This window comes from Thalassophryne amazonica, chromosome 6 (genome assembly GCF_902500255.1).
Source record: "Thalassophryne amazonica chromosome 6, fThaAma1.1, whole genome shotgun sequence".
Lineage (NCBI taxonomy): Eukaryota > Metazoa > Chordata > Actinopteri > Batrachoidiformes > Batrachoididae > Thalassophryne > Thalassophryne amazonica.
The window spans coordinates 126,902,658-126,927,546 of NC_047108.1; the positions used below are offsets into that span (position 1 = coordinate 126,902,658).

Below are 24,889 nucleotides of genomic sequence, written 5' to 3' on the forward strand. Positions count from 1 at the left end.
CCACATTCAGCCCTCAGGACACCAGTTTGACACCTCTGAAATAGGAGTCTGTATTTTCTGCACTGTAGACCATAAAGAGAGCATCGTAAGGCGATGGCCTGCAGGACTATTCCTTGGTAAGAAACAAAGATGTAGGTGGTCCTCATGTTTGGCAGAAACGCACAAAAATGTCATCTTTCTTGATGTCTCCAGATTACAGAACCACACACACACACACACACAGCAGCAAGTACACAGAAGGGAAGAAAAACAAACTGTACCTTTGCCTATTAAAGATGCTTTTGGTGGAAAAAAAAAAACCCTTGAAGCATTCTAAACACGGGATCAAGATTAACGGTCATAAGTTGTCAAACTGCGTCCCCGACACACGTTTGCACGAAGTGATGGGGAATCTGAGTGTGATGCTAAGTGAAATGCTCATTTTGCGTTTGTGATTACGGAGGCCCGTGGGCCAGATGCACTAATGTGAGCTAATGCAATAGATTACAGTGCTGGCCCTGGGGAGCAGACAGCAAACAGATGTGGTCTGCTCACGAAAGGAGGGGGAATCAAAGTTTAAAGTGTTCACCGTGAAGATTGTCCCTTGCAATTACTTGTTTACAGAATGCTCAGCCGTGATAGGTTATGTCAGTCTCATCTTTTTGCAGATATGAGGGAAAGTCAGGGATGGTGTGCACGTGTCCTGCCGATGTAGAAACTTCTCTCGAGAAAGTTTTTTGTTGTTTTTGTTCTGTGGTTGCAGGCTGACATCATGGGTACCTTCAGTAACGTAGGCAGGCGTTTGCATCCTTAATCAGTCATCACTCCCCCTGTAAGACTCAGTAGAGACTGATTACAAAACACTACTTGGTAAAACAGAACTAGGAGCAGTCTTAAGTCATTCAGCTTCAGGATAAAAAAAAAAAATATATGTAAATAAAAACAGCATCACTTAAATTCTATTATCCATTTCAGCTCTTGGATCTAAATTTATTTTTCTGGTTACAGCCCGATCAAAGCTGCCTGCACAATAATCTGAGAATCTACACTTTGCACATACTGCCCTCTAGTGATCCGCAGGAGTTACTAGAATCTGCAAAGGATGAACGCAGACGTTAGTTTAGCGTGACACGTGACTTATTTAGGCTGATACATACTGCTACTAGTACATACAATTATTGTGCAAAAATAAAGAAAAATACTTTTGACAGGTATTTCCCCCCACTCAATGTATTAAAGATGATCAAACCCGTAACCAGTCACTAAAATAATGAACACATCAATGTACTTATCACCTTTATTATTGAAATGTGTCAAATAAATCATAAACAATTTTTTTTAACAGACACACACACATAATAACACCATAACCAAAAATAACTTAAAGCCCAATTTTTCAAAGTGGCAAAAATGCCATATTACACAACAGAATATCTTAATAGCCTGCATATACGACTTAACCTGAGAATTCACCTTTACAGTGTATGAGCCATTCATTACAGCTGCTTTTTTATATATATATATTTAAACCAGATGCATAAGCTGGGACTCATGGAAAAATTTAATACTTTTAGGATTCTGCACACTAAAAGCAAATTGATGACTAATGACCAAATATGCAGTCCAAATAGTACAGCATTGCATTTATAGGGTTATTTCACTTTTTTGGGGGGGGGTCAAACACACACACACACACACAGACCTTAAAGAAAAAAGAATTCAGAGCTCTACTGACACTCATTTATTCCACCCTCCCCAAAAAACCTTATTTTTTGTCATTATGCAATTTTCAAAGGTGTGGTGTCAAAAGCTAATCAAGGTTGATTGCTAACAATGCAACTAATACATTAAGGCAACTTGCCCTTTAATACACAAATACAGTCAACCCCAGGATGATTTGATATTTTTGTCAGATTAAAGATATGCAGAGATGCACATCAAACAAAAATCTGTTTCTTCCTTTAGTCCTCAGCCTACCAATATTAAAAATATAAAGAAATTTACATCTCAGACTGAAGTTACGTATCACAGGTAAATATGGTCTCAGCAGTAGCTGCTGCGTTTCACCAGATAATCTCCAAACGTCGCTCTCGGAAATACAAACTAGGTACAGAGGCTCAGCTGACATGATAGCTACAGCAGCTTTACAAAAATAACAGTGTGTCTCGATCGCCATCTGAGGTAGACCACTTCAAGATACATGGAACATGTTACCGTGGCCCGTTTGTAAACCACTGAAGACATCAACTTATTCCACACAAAAATTCCCCACACATCAGTACTTTGGGGAGGTGAGAAAACAAAAAAATGAAGAAAATACAATCGTGCTTCAGTACAGTCTGCATGATGCCTTTGTAACAAGGGCAACTGAGCAGGGCAGCAAATCTTCACACATTAGTTTTCTTGCATTTGTACTTAATAGACTGAATGTTTATTGACAAGTTTATCATTTCATGCAAAAGTGGATTTCAGAACAAGTAAATGAACATTAGTGTGGCTCAACAAATACAGAATGAACCGAAAGAAAATGGCACCGTGCAAACCAGTGGAATATTTTCCAAAAGAGATTATCTGCACTCTCATAAAATAAAAAGTATAATTACAGAAGGCACGAGCTCTGAAATATCTGCGTAATTTTCCCATCTGCAGTAAATAAAGTGGAGGAACCTGTTACACATTTTACACACAAACCATCTCACTTATTCAACAACAGGTTTTCAAAATAAATTCTCAAAAAAAAAAAAAAGTAGCAGCACAGTTTTCAATCTCAAAGGAAAACAATAAAAAAAAAAGCCCTAAACAATATAAATGAAGCTGATCATATTTTAAATTTTAAAAAAAGTGTATCAAACCAAATAATACAGAGATTCTGGCCACAGACTGAAAACATACACATGGACAATACTGTATGTGTATAACGACCAATACAACATGTATGTTACCGTGGTTTCAGGTAGTTTTGTCCGTGGCACCGTAGTGGTGATGAGAGAACGCGCCCGATGAGTCTCTCCTCTGCAGATTTGGAAAAGCGGGCAAGTGTGGGTACATCACAGTTCGGACTCCTTGGGAAAGACCTGTTAAATACACAGACAGGAAACAAACAACAAATTAGTAATGTTCAACTACAACCCCTGGCAAAAATGATGGAATCACCGGCCTCGGAGGATGCTCATTGTTTAATTTTGTAGGAAAAAAAGCAGATCAGAGACATGATACAAAACTAAAGTCATTTCAAATGGCAACTTTCTGGCTTTAAGAAACACTATAAGAAATCAGGAAAAAAAAATTGTGGCAGTCAGTAACGGTTACTTTTTTAGACCAAACAGAGGGGAAAAAAAAATATGGAATCACTCAATTCTGAGGAAAAAATGATGGAATCATGAAAAACAAAAGAACGCTCCAACACATCACTAGTATTTTGTTGCACCACCTCTGGCTTTTATAACAGCTTGCAGTCTCTGAGGCATGGACTTAATGAGTGACAAACAGTACTCTTCATCAATCTGGCTCCAACTTTCTCTGATTGCTGTTGCCAGATCAGCTTTGCAGGTTGGAGCCTTGTCATGGACCATTTTCTTCAACTTCCACCAAAGATTTTCAATTGGATTAAGATCCGGACTATTTGCAGGCCATGACATTGACCCTATGTGTCTTTTTGCAAGGAATGTTTTCACAGTTTTGCTCTATGGCAAGATGCATTATCATCTTGAAAAATGATTTCATCATCCCCAAACATCCTTTCAATTGATGGGATAAGAAAAGTGTCCAAAATATCAAGGTAAACTTGTGCATTTATTGATGATGTAATGACAGCCATCTCCCCAGTGCCTTTACCTGACATGCAGCCCCATATCATCAATGACTGTGGAAATGTACATGTTCGCTTCAGGCAGTCATCTTTATAAATCCCATTGGAACGGCACCAAACAAAAGTTCCAGCATCATCACCTTGCCCAGTGCAGATTCGAGATTCATCACTGAATATGACTTTCATCCAGTCATCCACAGTCCACGATTGCTTTTCCTTAGCCCATTGTAACCTTGTTTTATTCTCTTTAGGTGTTAATGATGGCTTTCATTTAGCTTTTCTGTGACGCGCGGAATTCCTCCGCATGTCTGTCTCAATGTGCCGAAAAAGTGCTGATGTCCACGTCTTTTCACAATTCCTGTGCTACCCGGATAAAACACAGCGTCCAGTTTGGAAATGAACGGCACATTCCACTGTTACAGGAGTTTTTGTCATGGAAAGAGGAGCGGAGGCTTCGTGCGTCGCGGCGGTGCCGCATGGCGCACAGCAACGCCGTGATGAAGCCTCATGGGACATGTTCTGGCATGTCCAGGCACATCCACAATTTCTCGGATAATCACTCGATGGAAAAACCACCGACAGCTGTCTGAACGCCATCTCAAAGCCGCCCTGTGAGACCAAAACGGAGGTGGTTTTGTCTCGCTCCAGTAGCGAATCCATCGTGACGCGCGAAGCCTCCGCTCAGCTTCCGCTCAGCTTCCCATGACAAATCTGTTGTTAAAGTGAAATCTGCCAGAAATGGTTGATGTCCAGCTCTTGTGATAACCAGAGAAGTGCACACGACGGTCCCGGCTCCACAGAGCCATCCGTTTAGAAATGATCCGGTGGTTTGTGGCTCTCGATGGCAGCACGGAGCGCCGAGCATCCTTAAAAGCCGTCCTTAAAGCTGTAGTAACACTCCTTATTCTCTGTGAAGCCCGTAAAATTTTCACCGAAAGGCAGATAAATTTTTCGAATGGTTTCCAGGTGCCAGTCTCTAACAGTTTCTGAAAAAAATTCTGATGGAAAAAAGCCCAAATCATTCTGCCATTTCCTTACAATGAAAATCCGCCGAGGTTGTGGACCACTCCTCACTCAAAGCCTGCTCACAGGCGAATGACACAACTGACAGGCGTGGAAAAACCCACGCATGCGCACAAGGGTTAAAGCTTGTCTGACGCAATCACACGTGATTCAAATCCATATGGTTTTTGAAAAAAAATAATAAGGTCGGATACTTTTCTAATAGACCTCATATGAAGCAAATCTAAGGTGGTCAAGTCCAGTGGAAGTCCAGAGCCTCCGGTGACTTCACATGTACTGACCCAAAGGTCGGGTAGAACAGACTCACGTACGAACAAGTTTAATATGACTGAGGTTGTAAAACACTCCCTTTAAGTACAAACATACTTAACACCTGAACTCCAGTGGCTTCCTGTGACCAACAATTCTTGAAGCCTTTTGTTGCATCAGTAGAGGACTTCTCTCACAACTGTAAGTTAGAAATGATGAAGACTATAAACAAGCTCAGTTGATCAGCCTCAAACTACAGATGAAGCCTATTTTTGTATAAATAATTGTGCTAATGTCAGTCCCACTGAAGCAGTTGTGCTTGTACGTACCTGCTCTTGGATTAGCCCGCCCTCCTTGACTGATATTCGTCGGTGCGCTGTGATAGAGTGTTGCCAGGTCAGTGGGTGTGTACGGATGCAGAAGTGTCGTCATCATGTTCCAATCAGAGTCTAATCCTCCTCCAACACTTGTAGTCATGCTCTTCACAGGATCTAAAGGCCCGGCAGCGGTGGATGGACACGGCTCCTGCACTGTAGTATTAGCACTTCTCCCTCCATCCACTGCTGGAACTCTGAAGCCAGGTTTCTCCACCGTGTCGGGCTCCTTTGCTGAAGGTGAACAGTATTTTAACCTTTTGAATGATGGTTCCCCAAAATCAATTTGCGGGAGTCTTCCAAAGGGACTTGACAGACACAGCCTAGCCGCATCAGAGGGCCAAATGATGCCGCCTCTCACTGGGTAACTCCTGCCCCCATTTCCCGGTCTTGCTGTTGGTCTATACATTACATGCTTCCTACCCATGTTGGAGTTCTTCATGAGCTCGGTATATCTTGAGGATTCCTGGTCGCTGTGAGGTTCAACCTTCTGTTTGCATCGCTGTGTCTCCCAGACAGCTTCCTGGGGCAGTAAGAGGGCAGGCGACTGTTTTGGAGCAGGAGGTGGGTTAGAGGGTGCCGGGTTCTCTTGTGGTTTCACAGGCTGAGGGGTCGGGGACTTTGTTCGGCGTGGGTGGCTCCTGACAAATACTGGAAGCGGGGCGACATCTTTCCCGCAAAGGGCAGGAGGACAGCCGGTGTACCGTTTTTGTCTCCAGCTACCTACAAAACTATTCTTTTTGTGACTGTCAGTCTTGTCTTTATGAGTCAGCTTCTTGTGCATGGTCAAAACTTCTGGATAAATGGTTTTATATGAACACAACGAACAGACAGTTGGAATTAAGGCATTCCTGGGTTCGTCAACAGCAGATATGGACAGAGACACTTTTAAGGACAGATTTAATGGGGCCTCAGAGTCCTCATCTTTTAGCCCCTTACTTTCCATCTTCAGGTTAACTGGTACAGGGCATTTTACCAATGCATCTTCAGACTTTGGAATTAACTTCTCACACTCAGAATTAATCTGAACAAGTGACTTCTCAGGTTTGCTACCGATGCTGTCAAATTTGTCCTCTAGTTTTCCATTAGTGCATAAACTGGCCCCTGGCAGCCAAAGTTTGGATCCGCTGGGGGCAGGATTTTCAGTGCTATCTCCGTGCTCTTCGTCATTCGGAGATGACACAGGTCTGCTGGGGATGTGCGTGTAAGGTCTATTCTTGTGACGGCGATCAATATGATATTTCAGTGAAGTCTTTTGTGCTGCAGCATAGTCACAGTAAGGACACTTGTATGGTTTTTCACCTGTAAAAAAAACAAAACAACAAAAAAGAAATATCAGTTAAGCACTTAACTGATAAAATCCACATTTAAAAATAAACCTGCTGAAGCTGGATGTGTTGAACATACCTGTGTGAGTCCTCAGATGGATGGTGAGATAATAACTTGAGCGATATGATCTACCACAAAAACTGCAGGCTTTTGATTTGGCTTTAGATTGGTCAAAAACATCTTCACCTTTGGATAAATTAACAGACACCAAAGTACAAATTAGAAAGTGCACATTATGAGGGCCATCAAACAGCAGAGGGAGCACTTGATACAGGTTTCCTACAGCTTCAGATCAGATCAAATTTAACACTTTCTTTTAACACCAATCCGAATAAAATTCAAGACCAATTACCATAACAAAAAATTAAAAAGGGGGGGGTGGGGGGGGGTATGGGTAGAGAATCTGTATAAATGGCTGAGTGACAGATAAATTTTCCCAAATATTTACTGGAACAAAGAACATGGTGACTGCTTTAAGTTTGCAGCTATAAAGTCTTTCCACAAAATTTACACTTCCCCAGGTCATCACACAGTTTTTATCTAGTTTATTGTAAGTGTCTCTGTTCTAACTCTTCCAGCAACAAACAAGATTTGGTGGTTCCGCCAAAAAATACACATTTTGATATTTTTAATTGCTATGGCAGAGGGAAAAAAAAACCCCCAAACAAAACAATAGAATTCTACTTCCCATGTCACAGCATTTGTAAAACTGATTTGAAGACATTTTAATACCAATTAAGGTCTTATTTTTAGATGAACAAATTCAATACTTTAAGACTTTAAGGATCTGCAGGAATCCTGCTGATAGCTTATAGTTCTTTGCAGTGACTTTAATTATTACTGTCACACACGATTCATAAACCACTAAACGCAGTACGACTGAAGTCCAGATGTGTAAAGAGCCTCAGGTTTACCTGCACCTATGTTCTCCGTCAGCGCTGCGTCGTCGACTCCCTCCTCACCGCCATCCTCTGCGTGCTCTAGCGAGCTGACCTGTGACAATTTCCCATCAGCAGAAGAAGTGGGGATCTCTTCACCAGCCTTCTCACGCTTGTGCACCCTGGAGTGGAGAACTAACTGGTGGTACGTCCTGAAGGCTTTATGGCAATCCTCACAAGTGGTCGGACGAACTTTGTCCTTGGCTTTTTGAATGAGAGACCGCCGCACTGGCCGTGGGTTTTCAGCTGCAGTCTGTTGCTCTCTTCCAGAGACTTCTTTCACATCCTTGTCTCCTTGTGCCTCAGTGCAATTATTCAGCTCCTCCTTATCAGAGCCACATTCTTCGTTATCTGTGCTGGTCTCCTGACCAGCGTCTTTAGCATTATTGGGGCAGACTGCGACCTTGCCTCTTGTAGCAAGCTGCCAGGCCTGATATGTGACAAAGGAGTCGAGTTGAGCGATCCATTTTGATGATCTCTCTGGTTGCAAACCACTTCCTTGTGAGTGAGGCAGGAGTTTGAGGCCGTGAAGAAATGTTTCCTGTGTGGCAGAGGATGCAGTTAAAGCATCAGTGTTCTCCTTGTGTTTATTTCTGCCTGGTTCCACCTCCCGATTGTGTATCTTAGCATGTTCGAGCAAACTGTCTTGGTCAGGGAAGAAAAACCCACAGACCATGCACATTTTGTAAAGGGTGACTCCAGGTTCTGTGGGCTCCTGGGTAACACCGTTGATTGTGGCTGGTGCCTCCGGGTCTAGCAGGGCCTTGCTCTTTGGTCCTGACTTGCTTACATGCATCTTCATGTGGTTCTTAAGGAACCATGGTTCCCTAAATCGCCGCCCACAAACATTGCAGCAGTAAGTAAAGTAATCTTTGTGCTTCCTCAGGTGAGTCTCCAGTTCAATGGCATCTTGTGATACCTGACCACACACTATACAGCTGTGATCCTCTTCCTTTTCAACAGTGAGGCTACTCTGTTTTGGTCGAGACCTCTCTCCTGGGATCCTGAACTCCGCATCAACACGAAGCACAGTCGGTTCAAACAAAGTGGTGGGGTGCTGTGTTAACACGTGTGGCCCCAGCTCCTCCTGGTCAGTAAACGTCTTGTCACAGAACATACAAGACAGAGGTAGGCCTTCAACAGACTGCAACACAGGCTTATCTATGCAGATGGTATATGGAGTCATGCTGGAGCCAGACCCAGGGATGTCTGCACTGTTACTAATCAAAATGTCTTGTCCAAGTCCATCTGGACTCTCCACAAACGGCAACAGCGACTGACTTGGCATTATCCTCTGAAGGTGGACAAATTTGTCTAAAAAACAAACAAACAACAACAAAAAAAGTTAGACAAACTTTATCTTGCTGTCAACACATAATATTCAAATATTAGTTAATTTTACACTTTCCATTATTTTTTTTCCTTATAAGACAATATGGAGAAAAAGTAATGACTATTTTCCAGAGCCCAAGGTAATGTACTCATCTTAGTTAAATGATTAACCAGAAGTACCAGGACTTAATCAGACACAAAGTGAGTGAGGTGAGCTTGAGATGGTTTGTGCATGTGCAGAGCAAAAATGTGGGGTATATCTGGAGAAGGATGCTGAAGATGGAGCCGCCAGGTAGAAGGAGAAGAGGAATGCCAAAGAGGAGTGTACAGTGAAGGAGGGTATGCAATGCTGGTGTGATACAGGAAGATGCAAAGAACAGGGTAAGATCTGCTGTGGTGACCCCCTAACAAAAGCAGCCAAAAGAAGAATCAGATTCAGGTGTTATTTTGTCTCATTCTTCCTGCAAGCATATCTTAAGGTGCACAACAGGTCAGCGTGGTCGTCGTTGCTGACACGCTGGAGATCCTCTGCCCATCTTTGCTCATCAAAGACTCAACCTTTTGTGGATAAATGCTTTTATACTAAACATGAGAGCAATAGCCTATTGACATCATCTGTTTGAAAAAGCATCATTATTTTATACAATTATAGACTTTTGATTTTGGTGTACCTGTGATTATAACCCCATCCTGGGCACCGAGGCCTTGGCCAGGTCTGCATAACCACGGGTACACGAAAATCAAGTCTGTAACTGTTTTATTATATGGTAAACAAGAAAATTGGGAGTTTGTCAAACATACTAAAACTGAAAACTCAATCTCAAGTTTCAGCTCTTTATTATTACTGTCATACTGCACCAACAGGTCCAAAATACTTTATGAGCACAATCTCTGAAGCCCCTTTCACACCGGGGCTGCCTCGAGCTTCCTGTGGTGTCGTGACGACACAGGAATGTCTGCGTCAGGTTTGCGCTGCAGACAGACTGCACTCGTGATTTATCTTCTACTTTATATTTGCTCTTGTGCTGAGCTGCAGGTCTGCGCTCTGAGTTCTGTTATAGTTTATCTTTCCTACTTTGACCACGAGATGCATGCGGGTGCGCACGTGCGAGAACGAACCGTCTGAGTAAATGTGGAGATGTCTGGAGTTATACTTGATGTGGACATGTCCTGTCTCTGTCAATCAGTCTGTGAGCAGGACTTTTATGGACTGTATTTAAACACATTTGTGAGAGAAGAGTGAGGAGCAGCTGCAGCCAGCAGCGTTTTTTTTTTCTGTGCCCTTAGTTTTTACTGCATTGTGTACACGGCGTCGTCATGATGACGCAACTCAAAGTGGGCCAAAGTAGGCGTATCGCGTTATCTGATTGGTTGTTATCGATAGAAGGCATCGCTTGATTGGCTAGTGCTACACTGCACGCAAGGTGTACTCGGCTCCACCAGCAGTCAACTCGGCATGTGGGACAGTTCAGAAAGTGGCGAATGGGCCAACCAAATCAAATCAATTTCATTTATATAGCGCCAAATCACAACAAACAGTTGCCCCAAGGTGCTTCATATTGCAAGGCAAAGCCATACAATAATTACAGAAAAACCCCAACTGTCAAAACGACCCCCTGTGAGCAAGCACTTGGCGACAGTGGGAAGGGAAAAACTCCCTTTTAACAGGACGAAACCTCCAGCAGAACCGGGCTCAGGGAGGGGCAGTCTTCTGCTGGGACTGGTTGGGGCTGAGGGAGAGAACCAGGAAAAAGACATGCTGTGGAGGGGAGCAGAGATCAATCACTAATGATTAAATGCAGAGTGGTGCATACAGAGCACAAAGAGAAAGAAACACTCAGTGCATCATGGGAACCCCCCAGCAGTCTAAGTCTATAGCAGCATAACTAAGGGATGGTTCAGGGTCACCTGATCCAGCCCTAACCATAAGCTTTAGCAAAAAGGAAAGTTTTAAGCCTAATCTTAAAAGTAGAGAGGGTGTCTGTCTCCCTGATCTGAATTGGGAGCTGGTTCCACAGGAGAGGAGCCTGAAAGCTGAAGGTTCTGCCTCCCATTCTACTCTTACAAACCCTAGGAACTACAAGTAAGCCTGCAGTCTGAGAGCGAAGCACTCTATTGGGGTGATATGGTACTATGAGGTCCCTAAGATAAGATGGGACCTGATTATTCAAAACCTTATAAGTAAGAAGAAGAATTTTAAATTCTAAGACAATCCTGCAGTTTAGCTAATTGTTGTGTGTCCTCTGGCTTCATGGATAGATAAAGCTGATTATCATCTGCGTAACAATGAAAATTTAAGCAATGCTGTCTAATAATACTGCCTAAGGGAAGCATGTATAAAGTGAATAAAATTGGTCCTAGCACAGAACCTTGTGGAACTCCATAATTAACCTTAGTCTGTGAAGAAGATTCCCCATTTACATGAACAAATTGTAATCTATTAGATAAATATGATTCAAACCACCGCAGCGCAGTGCCTTTAATACCTATGGCATGCTCTAATCTCTGTAATAAAATTTTATGGTCAACAGTATCAAAAGCAGAACTGAGGTCTAACAGAACAAGCACAGAGATGAGTCCACTGTCTGAGGCCATAAGAAGATCATTTGTAACCTTCACTAATGCTGTTTCTGTACTATGATGAATTCTAAACCCTGACTGAAACTCTTCAAATAGATCATTCCTCTGCAGATGATCAGTTAGCTGTTTTACAACTACCCTTTCAAGAATTTTTGAGAGAAAAGGAAGGTTGGAGATTGGCCTATAATTAGTTAAGATAGCTGGGTCAAGTGATGGCTTTTTAAGTAATGGTTTAATTACTGCCACCTTAAAAGCCTGTGGTACATAGCCAACTAATAAAGACAGATTGATCATATTTAAGATCGAAGCATTAATTAATGGTAGGGCTTCCTTGAGCAGCCTGGTAGGAATGGGGTCTAATAGACATGTTGATGGTTTGGAGGAAGTAACTAATGAAAATAACTCAGACAGAACAATCGGCGAGAAAGAGTCTAACCAAATACCGGCATCACTGAAAGCAGCCAAAGAGAATGATATGTCTTTGGGATGGTTATAAGTAATTTTTTCTCTAATAGTTAAAATTTTATTAGCAAAGAAAGTCATGAAGTCATTACTAGTTAAAGTTAAAGGAATACTCGGCTCAATAGAGCTCTGACTCTTTGTCAGCCTGGCTACAGTGCTGAAAAGAAACCTGGGGTTGTTCTTATTTTCTTCAATTAGTGATGAGTAGTAAGATGTCCTAGCTTTACGGAGGGCTTTTTTATAGAGCAACAGACTTTTTCCAGGCTAAGTGAAGATCTTCTAAATTAGTGAGACACCATTTCCTCTCCAACTTACGGGTTATCTGCTTTAAGCTGCGAGTTTGTGAGTTATACCTCGGAGTCAGGCACTTCTGATTTAAGGCTCTCTTTTTCAGAGGAGCTACAGCATCCAAAGTTGTCCTCAATGAGGATATAAAACTATTGACGAGATAATCTATCTCACTCACAGAGGTTAGGTAGCTACTCTGCCCTGTGTTGGTATATGGCTTTGGAGAACATAAAGAAGGAATCATATCCTTAAACCTAGTTACAGCGCTTTCTGAAAGACTTCTACTGTAATGAAACTTATTCCCCACTACTGGGTAGTCCATCAGAGTAAATGTAAATGTTATTAAGAAATGATCAGACAGAAGGGGGTTTTCAGGGAATACTGTTAAGTCTTCAATTTCCATACCATAAGTCAGAACAAGATCTAAGGTATGATTAAAGTGGTGGGTGGACTCATTTACATTTTGAGCAAAGCCAATCAAGTCTAACAATAGATTAAATGCAGTGTTGAGGCTGTCATTCTCAGCATCTGTGTGGATGTTAAAATCGCCCACTATAATTATCTTCTCTGAGCTAAGCACTAAGTCAGACAAAAGGTCTGAAAATTCACAGAGAAACTCACAGTAACGACCAGGAGGACGATAGATAACAAATAAAACTGGTTTTTGGGACTTACAATTTGGATGGACAAGACTAAGAGACAAGCTTTCAAATGAATTAAAGCTCTGTCTGGGATTTTGATTAATTAATAAGCTGGAGTGGAAGATTGCTGCTAATCCTCCGCCTCGGCCCGTGCTACAAGCATTCTGGCAGTTAGTGTGACTCGGGGGTGTTGACTCATTTAAACTAACATTCATCCTGCTGTAACCAGGTTTCTGTAAGGCAGAATAAATCAATATGTTGATCAATTATTATATCATTTACTAACAGGGACTTAGAAGAGAGAGATGTTTAATAGACCACATTTAACTGTTTTAGTCTGTGGTGCAGTTGAAGGTGCTATATTATTTTTTCTTTTTGAATTTTTATACTTAAATAGATTTTTGCTGGTTACTGGTGGTCTGGGAGCAGGCACCGTCTCTACGGGGATGGGGTAATGAGGGGATGGCAGGGGGAGAGAAGCTGCAGAGAGGTGTGTAAGACTACAACTCTGCTTCCTGGTCCCAACCCTGGATAGTCACGGTTTGGAGGATTTAAGAAAATTGGTCAGATTTCTAGAAATGAGAGCTGTTCCATCCAAAGTGGGATGGATGCCGTCTCTCCTAACAAGACCAGGTTTTTCCCAGAAGCTTTGCCAATTATCTATGAAGCCCACCTCATTTTTGGACACCACTCAGACAGCCAGCAATTCAAGGAGAACATGCGGCTAAACATGTCACTCCCGGTCCGATTGGGGAGGGGCCCAGAGAAAACTACAGAGTCCGACATTGTTTTTGCAAAGTTACACACCGATTCAATATTAATTTTAGTGACCTCCGATTGGCGTAACCGGGTGTCATTACTGCCGACGTGAATTATAATCTTACCAAATTTACGCTTAGCCTTAGCCAGCAGTTTCAAATTTCCTTCAATGTCGCCTGCACTGACCCCCCGGAAGACAATTGACTATGGTTGCTGGTGTCGCTAACTTCACATTTCTCAAAACAGAGTCGCCAATAACCAGAGTTTGTTCCTCAGCGGGTGTGTCGCCGAGTGGGAAAAAACGGTTAGAGATGTGAACGGGTTGGCGGTGTACACGGGGCTTCTGTTTAGGACTATGCTTCCTCCTCACAGTCACCCAGTCGGCCTGCTTTCCCGGCTGCTCGGGATCTGCCGGGAGGGAACTAACGGCGGCTAAGCTACCTTGATCCGCACCGACTACAGGGGCCTGGCTAGCTGCAGGATTTTCCAAGGTGCAGAGCCGAGTCTCCAATTCGCCCAGCCTGGCCTCCAAAGCTACGAATAAGCTACACTTATTACAAGTACCATTACTGCTAAAGGAGGCCGAGGAATAACTAAACATTTCACACCCAGAGCAGAAAAGTGCGGGAGAGACAGGAGAAGCCACCATGCTAAACCGGCTAAGAGCTAGTAGCTGCGCTAAGCTAGCGGATTCCTAACAACACGCAACGTGAATAATGTGTAAATAATTTAGAGGTGATTCAGCAGAGGGAGTGCTTTAGTTAAGGCACGTGAAGATTACACTGTGAAACAAATCGTTATCTAGTTAACTAGATCAATCTAACTGCGCAGATTAAACAGCTAACAGATACAGCAAAATACCGCTGTGCTCCGGAACAGGAAGTGATACAATACCGCAGTGAGGTATCAATCAGAAGTTGGCACAATCACATACCATATAATAAACTTATTTATTACCTCATTACTTGCCCCTGTCATAACTTTGTGGACTGTGCTGCAGGGCTTATATGCAGGAATGGAGGTATATGAGGTCTGTTAGAAAAGTATCTGACCTTTTTATTTTTTTCAAAAACTATATGGATTTGAATCATGTGCACTTGAATCAGAAAAGCTTGAACCTTCGTGCGCATGCGTGAGTTTTTTCACGCCTGTCAGTTGCGTCATTCGCCTGTGGGCAGGCTTTGTGGGAGGAGTGGTCCAGCCCCCTCGGCGGATTTTCATTCTCAGCAAATAGCTGAACTACTGCCGCTTTGCTCCATGAAACTTTTTTCAGAAACGGTGTCAGATAGCAGGTGGAAACCATTTGGAAAATTCAGATGGCTTTCGGTGAAGATTCTATTAGCATCACCATTACAACCGTATTAAAAATGACCCACAGCGGCGGAAGGCGCGCCACGCTACGAGTGGCCATCGACAGGCTTGAACGACCAGATAATTTCCAAAGTCAAGGTTCTGTTGGTCCAGGAAGTCGTGTGACTAGCAGAGAAGTTTCAGAAGAGATTGGGATCAGCACTTTATCGGCACATTCCACTGTTAAAGGAGATTTTGTAATGAAAGACGTGTGGAGGGAATCGTGCGTCGGGACGGAGCCACAATGGCGGAGAACAAAAGCAAGTCCGTGTTGGAAGTCTCACAGGACAAGTTGGAACATGTCCAGCTGTTACACAATTTCTCAGATACTCACTCGACTGAAAAGCCACCGAAAGCCATCTGAATCTTACGAATGGTTTCCAACACGGACGTGTTTTTTGTCCAGCGCCACTGCGGCTCCGCACGTCTTTCATTACAAAATCTCAAACAGTGGAATGTGCCGATAAAGTGCTGATCCCAACCTCTTCTGAAACTTCTCTGCTAGTCAGTCACACGACGTCCTGCATCAGCACTTTTTGGGGGCTGGACCACTCCTCCCACAAAGCCTGCCCATAGGCGAATGACGCAACCGACAGGCGTGAAAAAACTCACGCATGCGCACGAAGGTTCAAGCTTGTCTGATGCAAGCGCACATGATTCAAATCCATATAGTTTTTGAAAAAATAAAAAGGTCGGATACTTTTCTAACAGACCACGTATGACCAAATGAAATGAAGTTGACCACACAAAACATGAAATACTCTCTGCGATTAAATAAAAGAAAGTAAATATAAGGATCACTGTGGGGGGGTTTTCCCCACCCTTTTTCTATATCATCCCAACTTTTTCTGATTTGGGGTTGCATAATTCTAATTTATTTTAGTTTTTCTGACTTTTCTGGCATATTTGTGTGTGTTTTAGTGTTTTGGTTGTTTGAAATGATCTTACAATCCATTCTACCTAGACAATCCTGAATGTAAGTTTTCCTGGTTAAATAATTAGGTCTGAATTTTATTGTTTGTCAAATAATCTATTCAGCACTTCAAATTACAGTAAAGTCCACTATTCCCCGACATTAAAATTACACCAAAAGCTCACAACACATCTTCCCTTACACTAAAACAGGAAATGTATCTTTTTAAGCAACCATCAGCACAGACAACTCATTTCCTCTACGTATGGGTCACTGAAAAGCCCCTCATAAAAGTATGATTTTCTTGCTTACATTCTTTTTTCAAGTCATTAGAATACACATCCTCAAAGTGTGACTAAGCACCAACATATTTTGGTCAAGTTATAGTTAGGATTGCAGGGCAAATCTTTCAATATTTTTGTACCGTAACTTTGCTGAGAAACTTTGTTTTTCATGAATGGAGTAAATATTTGCTTTGCCTAAAAAACAGATGATAATAATTAATGACACAGCGGTCACATGACTTACTCAACATATTTACCCACTAACTGTGTGGATCTAATGGAAGATACTGTGTTACATTATGGCACTGCCAGTATGCAGATGACAGGTTTTTAGCATGTCTGCTGTATGTCTGTAATCTATGTGCTGAAGGTGTTCTGCACAGCCTACATTTTTTGTCAACATATTTGCTGCCACGCCTCGTGTGCAAGATAAACTGTAGACCGTGTGTATACCGGTTTTTACAGCATGTACTGAAACACTCATTGAAACTTTGCCATTTTCAACCAACCTGGTGACACTTATTGCATTTATACTTTGTTTCTCAATTATGCCCATTTTACAACATCCAGTGGTCGTATCCCTTGACTTTGACTGACAGGGGGAGGGGGTTGACCCACAGAGGAATTGTTTAGTTGTTGATGTCACAACACCCTACAACCACTGGTAGAGAGACTGATCCCTTACAAGACAAGCAAAATCAAAGGCTCAGTGTGGCGTTCACAAATGAAATCAACACTCAACACGCTGGGAACATATTTTTACCGGGTCCAGCACCCCACTCGATTTTCTCTTTTCGATTGTATAGCAGTGTTTAGAATTTTTGTTATTACAGACATAACAATTAACCAAAGAATATATTGAAAATGATTGTAAAATATCAAGAACGTGTTAAAAGCAAACGATGGTTGTGAGAACAACCTATTTATATTTGCTATAAATATATGAAGCTCAATTAGAAACTCTGTGCTATAAAGTTAATATTTAATAAAATGTCCAGTCACTGAACAATAAAAGAAAATGTTTTTATGTAGAGGAAAAACAAAATGTGTTACTGGCACAATTGCATTGTTTTAGAGTAAATTTTCCCTTTTGCAGCCACTTGTTTTTCCCTCAATAAGTCAGGGGATAGATACATGAACAGTTTTAAGTCATAGAATACATCTTGGACTTCATTTAATTGAGCAATAAACACATACAGTGTGGTTTTGCATGGTAATTCCGTCTGGAGTAGGAAGTTCCAAAAGAATGGCAAGAAAAAGATTAGTGAGGGAAGCTACCAAGACCTTCATGAGAAGTGTTTGGGCTCTGTGGCTGTGACTGGAGAAAGTGTGTATGTTCCAAGTTTCATGTGTGGAATACATAAGATCAAATGTAAAATGTGGATGTTGTCTACCGCGTTCCAGCCAGTGTTTTATCAACTTTCCCTCTTTATCCCCCATTTTATACTACATTAGTTTCTGAACAACCTGGTGGTTCTCAGCCTCTCACACAGCCGGCACGTGTATGGGGAAATGAGGGGCAACTGCACAACGAGTGAAGTTGAGTGTCCAAAACACTCACCACACCCTGGCAAGTGCCAGCAACTGTGTGGCATTGTGCGTCGCATTTGTGGCAAGAAGTGTAGAGGTGGGTGGTGAGTGGCCCAAGCAACTCTCAACACAGTCTGTGTGAGAGCGGGCTTTAGATATTATGGGACAGTATTGACCAATTAGTCCAATATCTACAACTCAAGAATCAGAAAAGGTTGGTACAGTATGGAAAATGCAATGAATGAATGAATAAATAAATGAACGAAAGATTATATCTAACAGTACAGTGGATCTTACATTTACTTTGACTTCTCTTTCATTACAGACGGTATGAACCCAAAATATGTCATATTTGTCCTGGTCAACTTAATTTCAGAAAAGTACTTTGAGATTTTAGAAGAACATATGTTGCCTTCAAGAAGGTATCTTTTCCAGCAACTTCCATACATTTTTCATCAAGACAATGAAAAACTACATTACAAAGGCATGGATGTGGAAGAAGGCAGTATGGGTACAAGACTGGCATGCCTGCAGTCCTGGCCTCTCTTTAACAAAAAATAAATAAATAAATAGGCAATGATGATGTTCCCATACCGTTACACACCCTAAGGACCCTTTCATACATGGTACGAATGTGGTCAAATTGCACATGAAGCAGGAATCATATGCAATACACGTAATATCGTAGCTGCCTCCAACACCTCGTACACCTGTTGCTACAACTATTTGCGCACACCAGCAGAAGAAAGACAGAGTGTATCCTGTGAGAGCCCATTCGATCCCTCTCGCGGCAGGTGTCGGCCAAATTCCAGGTGACAAGCATGCACATCTAAAACCGCTCGCTTGGCACTTAGAAAACGTGTGGTCATTAGCACTATTAACACGAAAACAGTCAGCAGACGATTACTTTCAAGCTGGATGTGAGGGGGCACACTTGCAGAAAATACTGATATATATGCTGCACAGACATGATCACATGGGGGCCGGACAGGCAGGTCTGAGCGCTCACAGCACAAGGAGGCACCTGTCAGCTGCTGACCAGAGACTCACTGACAGCTCACATAACACACAGTGACACGGTGTGTGTGCTGAACTGACAGGGGGTGTGGCCGCCGACAGAAGCAGCTGTGGAGATCTGTGGTTCTGGACGTCCCAGCTGGAGAACACGTACCGTGTTTGGACAGACGTGAACTAATAACTGTCCACTGTGACGAGCGTGTGTCTGCTTGCCGCGCACACTGACAGGCTACCCCGGATGAAACAGACCGTCAGATTGTAACACGCAATGGGTGATCTGAATGTCACGTCACCCACGTGAGCCCTGTTCCACATGACGCTGTGTCTGTCCTGCGGCGCGCCGTCCACAAGACAAGCGTACTGGACCTGACACATGTGCAGGGCTGGCTGGACATGCTGCCAGCAGATGTGGAGAGCGCCCTGCTTCATCACTCGTCATTTCATGACTGTGCGTCGGTGACCATGGGTCATCTACAGAGGAACAGATGGTTTATACTTGTATTGCCCGCTTGATAAGAGGGATTCAATAAAATGTGGTGTTTTTATATAGTGTTTTTTTTTTTTTTTTAAATACATCAATGTCCTTCTTGGTTTCAGGCATTTCCCCACACCTTTTACAGGACAGCGATGGTAGTTCAGTAGTAAATATTCTGGTTGGCAATCAGAGCTTTTGTAAATTGCAGGTTCGAATCCCGTGGGTGGCATGTATTTTTTTTTTTTTTTAAACTCACAGCAGCTGGGCGATGTGGTTACACATACTCCAGCTGTTCGCACTGTGTTCCCACTGGGTTGCGTGCATGAATCCGTCGCAGCGGCATTGTTCACTCCTGCCTGTTGGCTCGATGTTTTCATGGTTCACTGATACAAGCTATTCCGCTGTCACTGTGATTCCCCCTGATTTGTACTTATTCGTACTATGTGTGAAGGGGCCCTAAGAAAGAAAGAAAATAAAGAACACCTGAAACTCTTCATTGCTTGGTGTCTTCAATGCCAACACATCTTTTAAGTGCTGTGAGAAGGAATGGCAACATTATAAAGTGGTAAATTTTTTAGTGTCCCAACTAGAATGTGACGCAGGCACAAAAATGCAGGAATGGATGTGTATTAACAAATGAATTGAACCAAACAAAACATATTTAATATTGCCTGCAATCAAACAGAAGTAAAAGTAAAAATCACTGTCAGTATTTTTTTAAAATCTGCATTTTCAATACTGTACCAACTTTTTCTGATTTGGAATTTGCTGTCATGAATACCAACACGATTACAAAACAGCTGAATGTGAAACTTTTTTGTGTGCTTGTCATTGCTTCAATGAACACACCATCACATAACACTTCCTGGTTAACTTGTTCTACACACTGAATTACACAAAATGATAAAAGCGTGTCACTTCAAATAAACTGCTCATACGAGGGCTGTCAATAAAGTAACGGTCCTTTTTATTTTTTTCAAAAATTATATGGATTTCATTCATATGTTTTTACGTCAGACATGCTTGAACCCTCGTGCGCATGCGTGAGTTTTTCCACGCCTGTCGGTGACGTCATTCGCCTGTGAGCACTCCTTGTGGGAGGAGTCATCCAGCCCCTCGTCGGAATTCCTTTGTCTGAGAAGTTGCTGAGAGACTGGCGCGTTGTTTGATCAAAATTTTTTCTAAACCTGTGAGACACATCAAAGTGGACACGGTTCGAAAAATTAAGCTGGTTTTCAGTGAAAATTTTAACGGCTGATGAGAGATTTTGAGGTGATACTGTCGCTTTAAGGACTTTTCACGGTGCGAGACGTCGCTCAGCGCTCTCAGGCGGCGTCATCAGCCTGTTTCAAGCTGAAAACCTCCACATTTCAGGCTCTATTGATCCAGGACGTCGTGAGAGAACAGAGAAGTTTCAGAAGAAGTCAGTTTCAGCATTTTATCTGGATATTCCACTGTTAAAGGAGATTTTTTAATGAAAGACGTGCGGACGGGTCCGCGCGTCGGGACGCAGCCGCCGCGACGCAGCCGCCGCGACGCTCCGCCACAGGAAAAACACCTCTGTTGAAAGCCTTAAGGACAAGTTGGAACATGTCCTGCCTGTTAAACAATTTCTCATATACTCACTCCACTGAAAGCCATCAAAAGCCGCCTGGATTTTACAAATGGTTATCAACACGGAGGTGTTTTTCCTGTGCCGCTGCACCGTACCGGCTGCGTCCCGACGCGCGGATCCGTCCGCACGTCTTTCATTAAAAAAATCTCCTTTAACAGTGGAATATCCGGATAAAATGCTGAAACCAACTTCTTCTGAAACTTCTCTGTTCTCTCACGACGTCCTGGATCAATAGAGCCTGAAATGTGGAGGTTTTCAGCTTGAACAGGCTGATGACGGCGCCTGGGAGCGCTGCGCGACGTCTCGCACCGTGAAAAGTCCTTAAAGCGACAGAATCACCTCAACATCTCTCATCAGCCGTTAAAATTTTCACTGAAAACCATCTTAATTTTTCGAACCGTGTCCACTTCGATGTGTCTCACAGGTTTAGAAAAAATTTTGATCAAACAACGCGCCAGTCTCTCAGCAACTTCTCAGACAAAGGAATTCCGACGAGGGGCTGGACGACTCCTCCCACAAGGAGTGCTCACAGGCGAATGACGTCACCGACAGGCGTGGAAAAACTCATGCATGCGCACGAGGGTTCAAGCATGTCTGACGTAAAAACATATGAATGAAATCCATATAGTTTTTGAAAAAAATAAAAAGGACCGTTACTTTATTGACAGCCCTCGTAAGGATAAGTTCTGTGATGATGGATGATCTATACCAAGAAGGATTCACTTAAATTACTTAAGGAATCTAATTTCTACTTCACAAATAAAGTGAGATAGCCATCATTTTAAATATCTTTAAATGTCTATATTCCTGATCAGACTTCCAAGTAAGTCTAGAAAAGAACACTGCAGAGCGTGTCCTGGCAACTTTTTATGATGTCCAGTTTGATTCAGCTAAATATGATATATATATATATATATATATATATATATATATATATATTTGAAAGCATTAAGGAATGATTACCCTAAAACAACATCCATCTGCCAGTTTGCTGTTGGGCCGGCACATACGAGGTCTGTTAGAAAACTATCCGACCTTTTTATTTTTTTCAAAAACTACATTGTCAGGGAAATGGCTGAGCGATTGGAGCAGCGCTGAATCAAATTTTTCCAGAAACTGTGAGAGACAGCCAGGTGGAAACCATTCGAAAGATTCAGACGGCTTTCGGTGAAGATACTCTGGGCGTCACACAGATTAAGGACCATTAAAGACGGCCCACAGCGGCGCAGGGCGCGGTGCGCTCCGAGCGGCCAGCGACAGGCTGAAACGACCAGATCATTTCCAAAGTGAAGGCTGTGTTGATCCGGGACGTCGTCTGACTACCAGAGAAATTGTGGAAGAGGTGTACATCGGCACATTCCACTGTTACAGGAGATTTTGTAATGAAAGACGTGCGGAGGAATTCGCGCGTTGGGACGGAGCCGCTAATGGCGCACAACAAAAAGCACGTCCGTGTTGGAAGTCTCACAGGACATGTTGTGACATGCCCAGCTGTTACACAATTTCTCGGATACTCACTCGACTGAAAAGCCACCGAAAGCCGTCTGAATCTTCCGAATGGTTTCCAACACATATGTGCTTTTTGTTGTGCGCCATTAGCGGCTCCGTCACCGATGCGCGAATTCCTCCGCACGTCTTTCATTACAAAATCTCCTGTAACAGTGGAATGTGCCCCACAATTTCTCTGGTAGTCAGACGACGTCCCGGATCAACACAGCCTTCACTTTGGAAATGATCTGGTCGTCTCAGCCTGTCGATGGCCGCTCGGAGCGCGGCGCGCCCTCAGTCGCTGTGGGCCGTCTTTAATCCAGTTGTAATGCTCCTTAATCTGTGTGACGCCCAGAGTATCCTCACCAAAAGCCGTCTGAATCTTCCGAATGGTTTCCACCTGGCTGTCTCTGTTTCTGGAAAAATTTGATTCAGCGCTGCTCCAATCGCTCAGCCATTTCCCTGACAATGAAAATCCGACGAGGGGGGGTGGACCAGTGTTCACTCAAAGCCTGCCCACAGGCGAATGATGCAACCGACAGGCATGAAAAAACTCACGCATGCGCACGAAGGTTCAAGCTTGGCTGATGCAAGCACACATGATTCAAATCCATATAGTTTTTGAAAAAAATAAAAAAGGTCGGATAGTTTTCTAACAGACCTTGTACACACAAACTCTCACTCATACCCATTGACAATTTAGTCACTAATTGACCGAATCTGAACATCTTTAGATGTGGGAGGCAGCCAGACCACCTGGAGGGAACCCACACAAACACAGGGAGAAGATACAAACTCCACACAGGAAGGACCAGGTGGGAAGTGATTCCAGGACCTTGTTGCTGTGAAGCAACAGTGCTAACCACTAAGCCACCATGCTGCCCCTAAAATAACAGACGGCTTTACAGTGCATCCGGACCAGGCAGCACAGTGGCTTAATGGTTAGCACTGTTGCCTCACAGCAAGGTCATGGGTTTGATTCACACCTGTGGCCTTTCTGTGTGGAGTTTGCATGTTCTTCCTGTGTCTGTGTAGGTTCCCTCTAGGTGCTTTAGCTTCCTCCCACATCCAAAGACATGCAGGTTAGGTGAATTGGAAACTTTAGATTGTCCATAGGTGTGCGTGTGTGTGAATGTGTTTGTTTGTCTATATGTGGCCCTGCGACAGACTGGCATCCTGTCCAGACTGTACCCTGCTTCATGACCTATGACTGCTGCGATAGGCTCCAGCCCGCCACCTGTGACCCTTCACTGGAGTAAGCCAGGGTAGACAAGGGATGGAGTTTGTGGACCAGATTAATTACTCGTAAGTCCTTTCAGCTTCTCCTGTAAAATAACACGCATGTGTGTGTGAGTGTGTTGCAAGCAGTTATAATTTACTTTGAAATGCATATCTCCTACAAATTATAGTTCCTCCAGAAAGTATTCACAGTGCTTCACTTTTTGCACAAGCAGGCAGAGTTGTGACTAATTTCACTTTTCTGCCATATGGCACTTTCAGTTACCATAGTTTTGAAGTTATCCAACCATGTATACAAACTTCAAAGTTTGGAAATACTAAGTTTTGGTGACTGCAATCAGTACTTGGAAACATCTGGCTATCAGGTAGCAGAATGTGTCGGGTCACAGAATTTGCTGTAACACTGACTCTTCTGAAGCAGCTCAGCTTTGTGTGAAGCTGTGGTTAGCTTTAACGTTAGCCACACTGTCATTTAAAAGGAAAGGGCTCGTTAAACATCTTATTAAAGTCAAGTTGAGCTGAAACGCGAGAGGATGCTCGATAACAAGAGCAGCTGCATGAAGTTAAAATTCAAAATCAACGCTCCATTAGAGGGTTTGGCTATTACAAGTCTATATCTGTATAATACACAAACACAATAATTAGCAGATCAATATCATTAACCTGGCTGCCCATCAGGTTTTTGTTTTTTTTTTTTTGCGCAAACCCCTTCTGTTAGCGAGAAAAGATCGGCGCAAACGAGTTTATTATCGCTACTTTTCAGAACTTAACATCAGGAAAGTTGATGAACGTTATTCGCCGTAAAACGTTTATTATAAACGTTAAGCTAGCCAACTCCACTTTGTGTTGTCTCGACTTCGAGCAAACTGCAGAAAAACTCACCAACAATACCTACCAACTCACGGTTTCCGGATTAATGAAGAGAAAGTGTGATGTGAGCAGCGGCTGGTTGTTCATTTAGCAGTTTTTTGCTGGAGAGCAGCTCGTCGGCGACTCCATTAATTGATTGTGTGAATCATATTTTCTTGATCGACTCTTGCTGCTTCTTCTTCTTCCTTTTCTTCTTCTTCTTCTTCTCTTGTGCAGCTGTTGAACGATGACGCGCGCTCTCTCAAGGGGAAGATGGAGCGCGTGCACGACACTACTTACGCTTCCCCCCCCCCCTTAAAAACAGAGAAGGGGGAAGGTCACGTGCTCACCAATAACAGATAAAGGT

General features: G+C 42.9%; 1 protein-coding gene and 1 long non-coding RNA gene across 2 annotated transcripts; one reads left to right on the forward strand and one right to left on the reverse strand.

Moving 5' to 3' along the window:
• Positions 1 to 1,264: 1,264 nt before the first annotated feature.
• On the reverse strand, positions 1,265 to 24,764 carry znf217 (zinc finger protein 217). Its single transcript, XM_034173402.1, has 5 exons — positions 24,569 to 24,764; positions 7,677 to 9,014; positions 6,841 to 6,948; positions 5,389 to 6,735; positions 1,265 to 3,053 (listed from the first exon to the last, which is right to left on the reverse strand). Exons 2-5 carry the CDS (start codon positions 8,986 to 8,988, stop codon positions 2,929 to 2,931), a joined length of 2,892 nt encoding a protein of 963 aa, XP_034029293.1. The 5' UTR covers positions 8,989 to 9,014; positions 24,569 to 24,764; the 3' UTR covers positions 1,265 to 2,928.
• On the forward strand, positions 9,152 to 21,673 carry LOC117513076. The gene is made up of 3 exons (XR_004561449.1): positions 9,152 to 9,356; positions 12,414 to 12,420; positions 21,663 to 21,673. It is a non-coding gene; the product is annotated as an uncharacterized LOC117513076 (long non-coding RNA).
• Positions 24,765 to 24,889: the final 125 nt, after the last annotated feature.

Bases quoted from the DNA above. Each gene is read 5' to 3' on its own strand.
- znf217 (XM_034173402.1), bottom strand. From the start codon at position 8,988: ATGCCAAGTCAGTCGCTGTTGCCGTTTGTGGAGAGTCCAGATGGACTT. The intron at 6,736-6,840 runs GTATGTTCAACA...TTTTTTTTACAG, and splicing joins CCATCTGAGGACTCACACAG to GTGAAAAACCATACAAGTGT. The intron at 3,054-5,388 runs GTACGTACAAGC...TGTATTTAACAG, and splicing joins GCGGGCTAATCCAAGAGCAG to GTCTTTCCCAAGGAGTCCGA.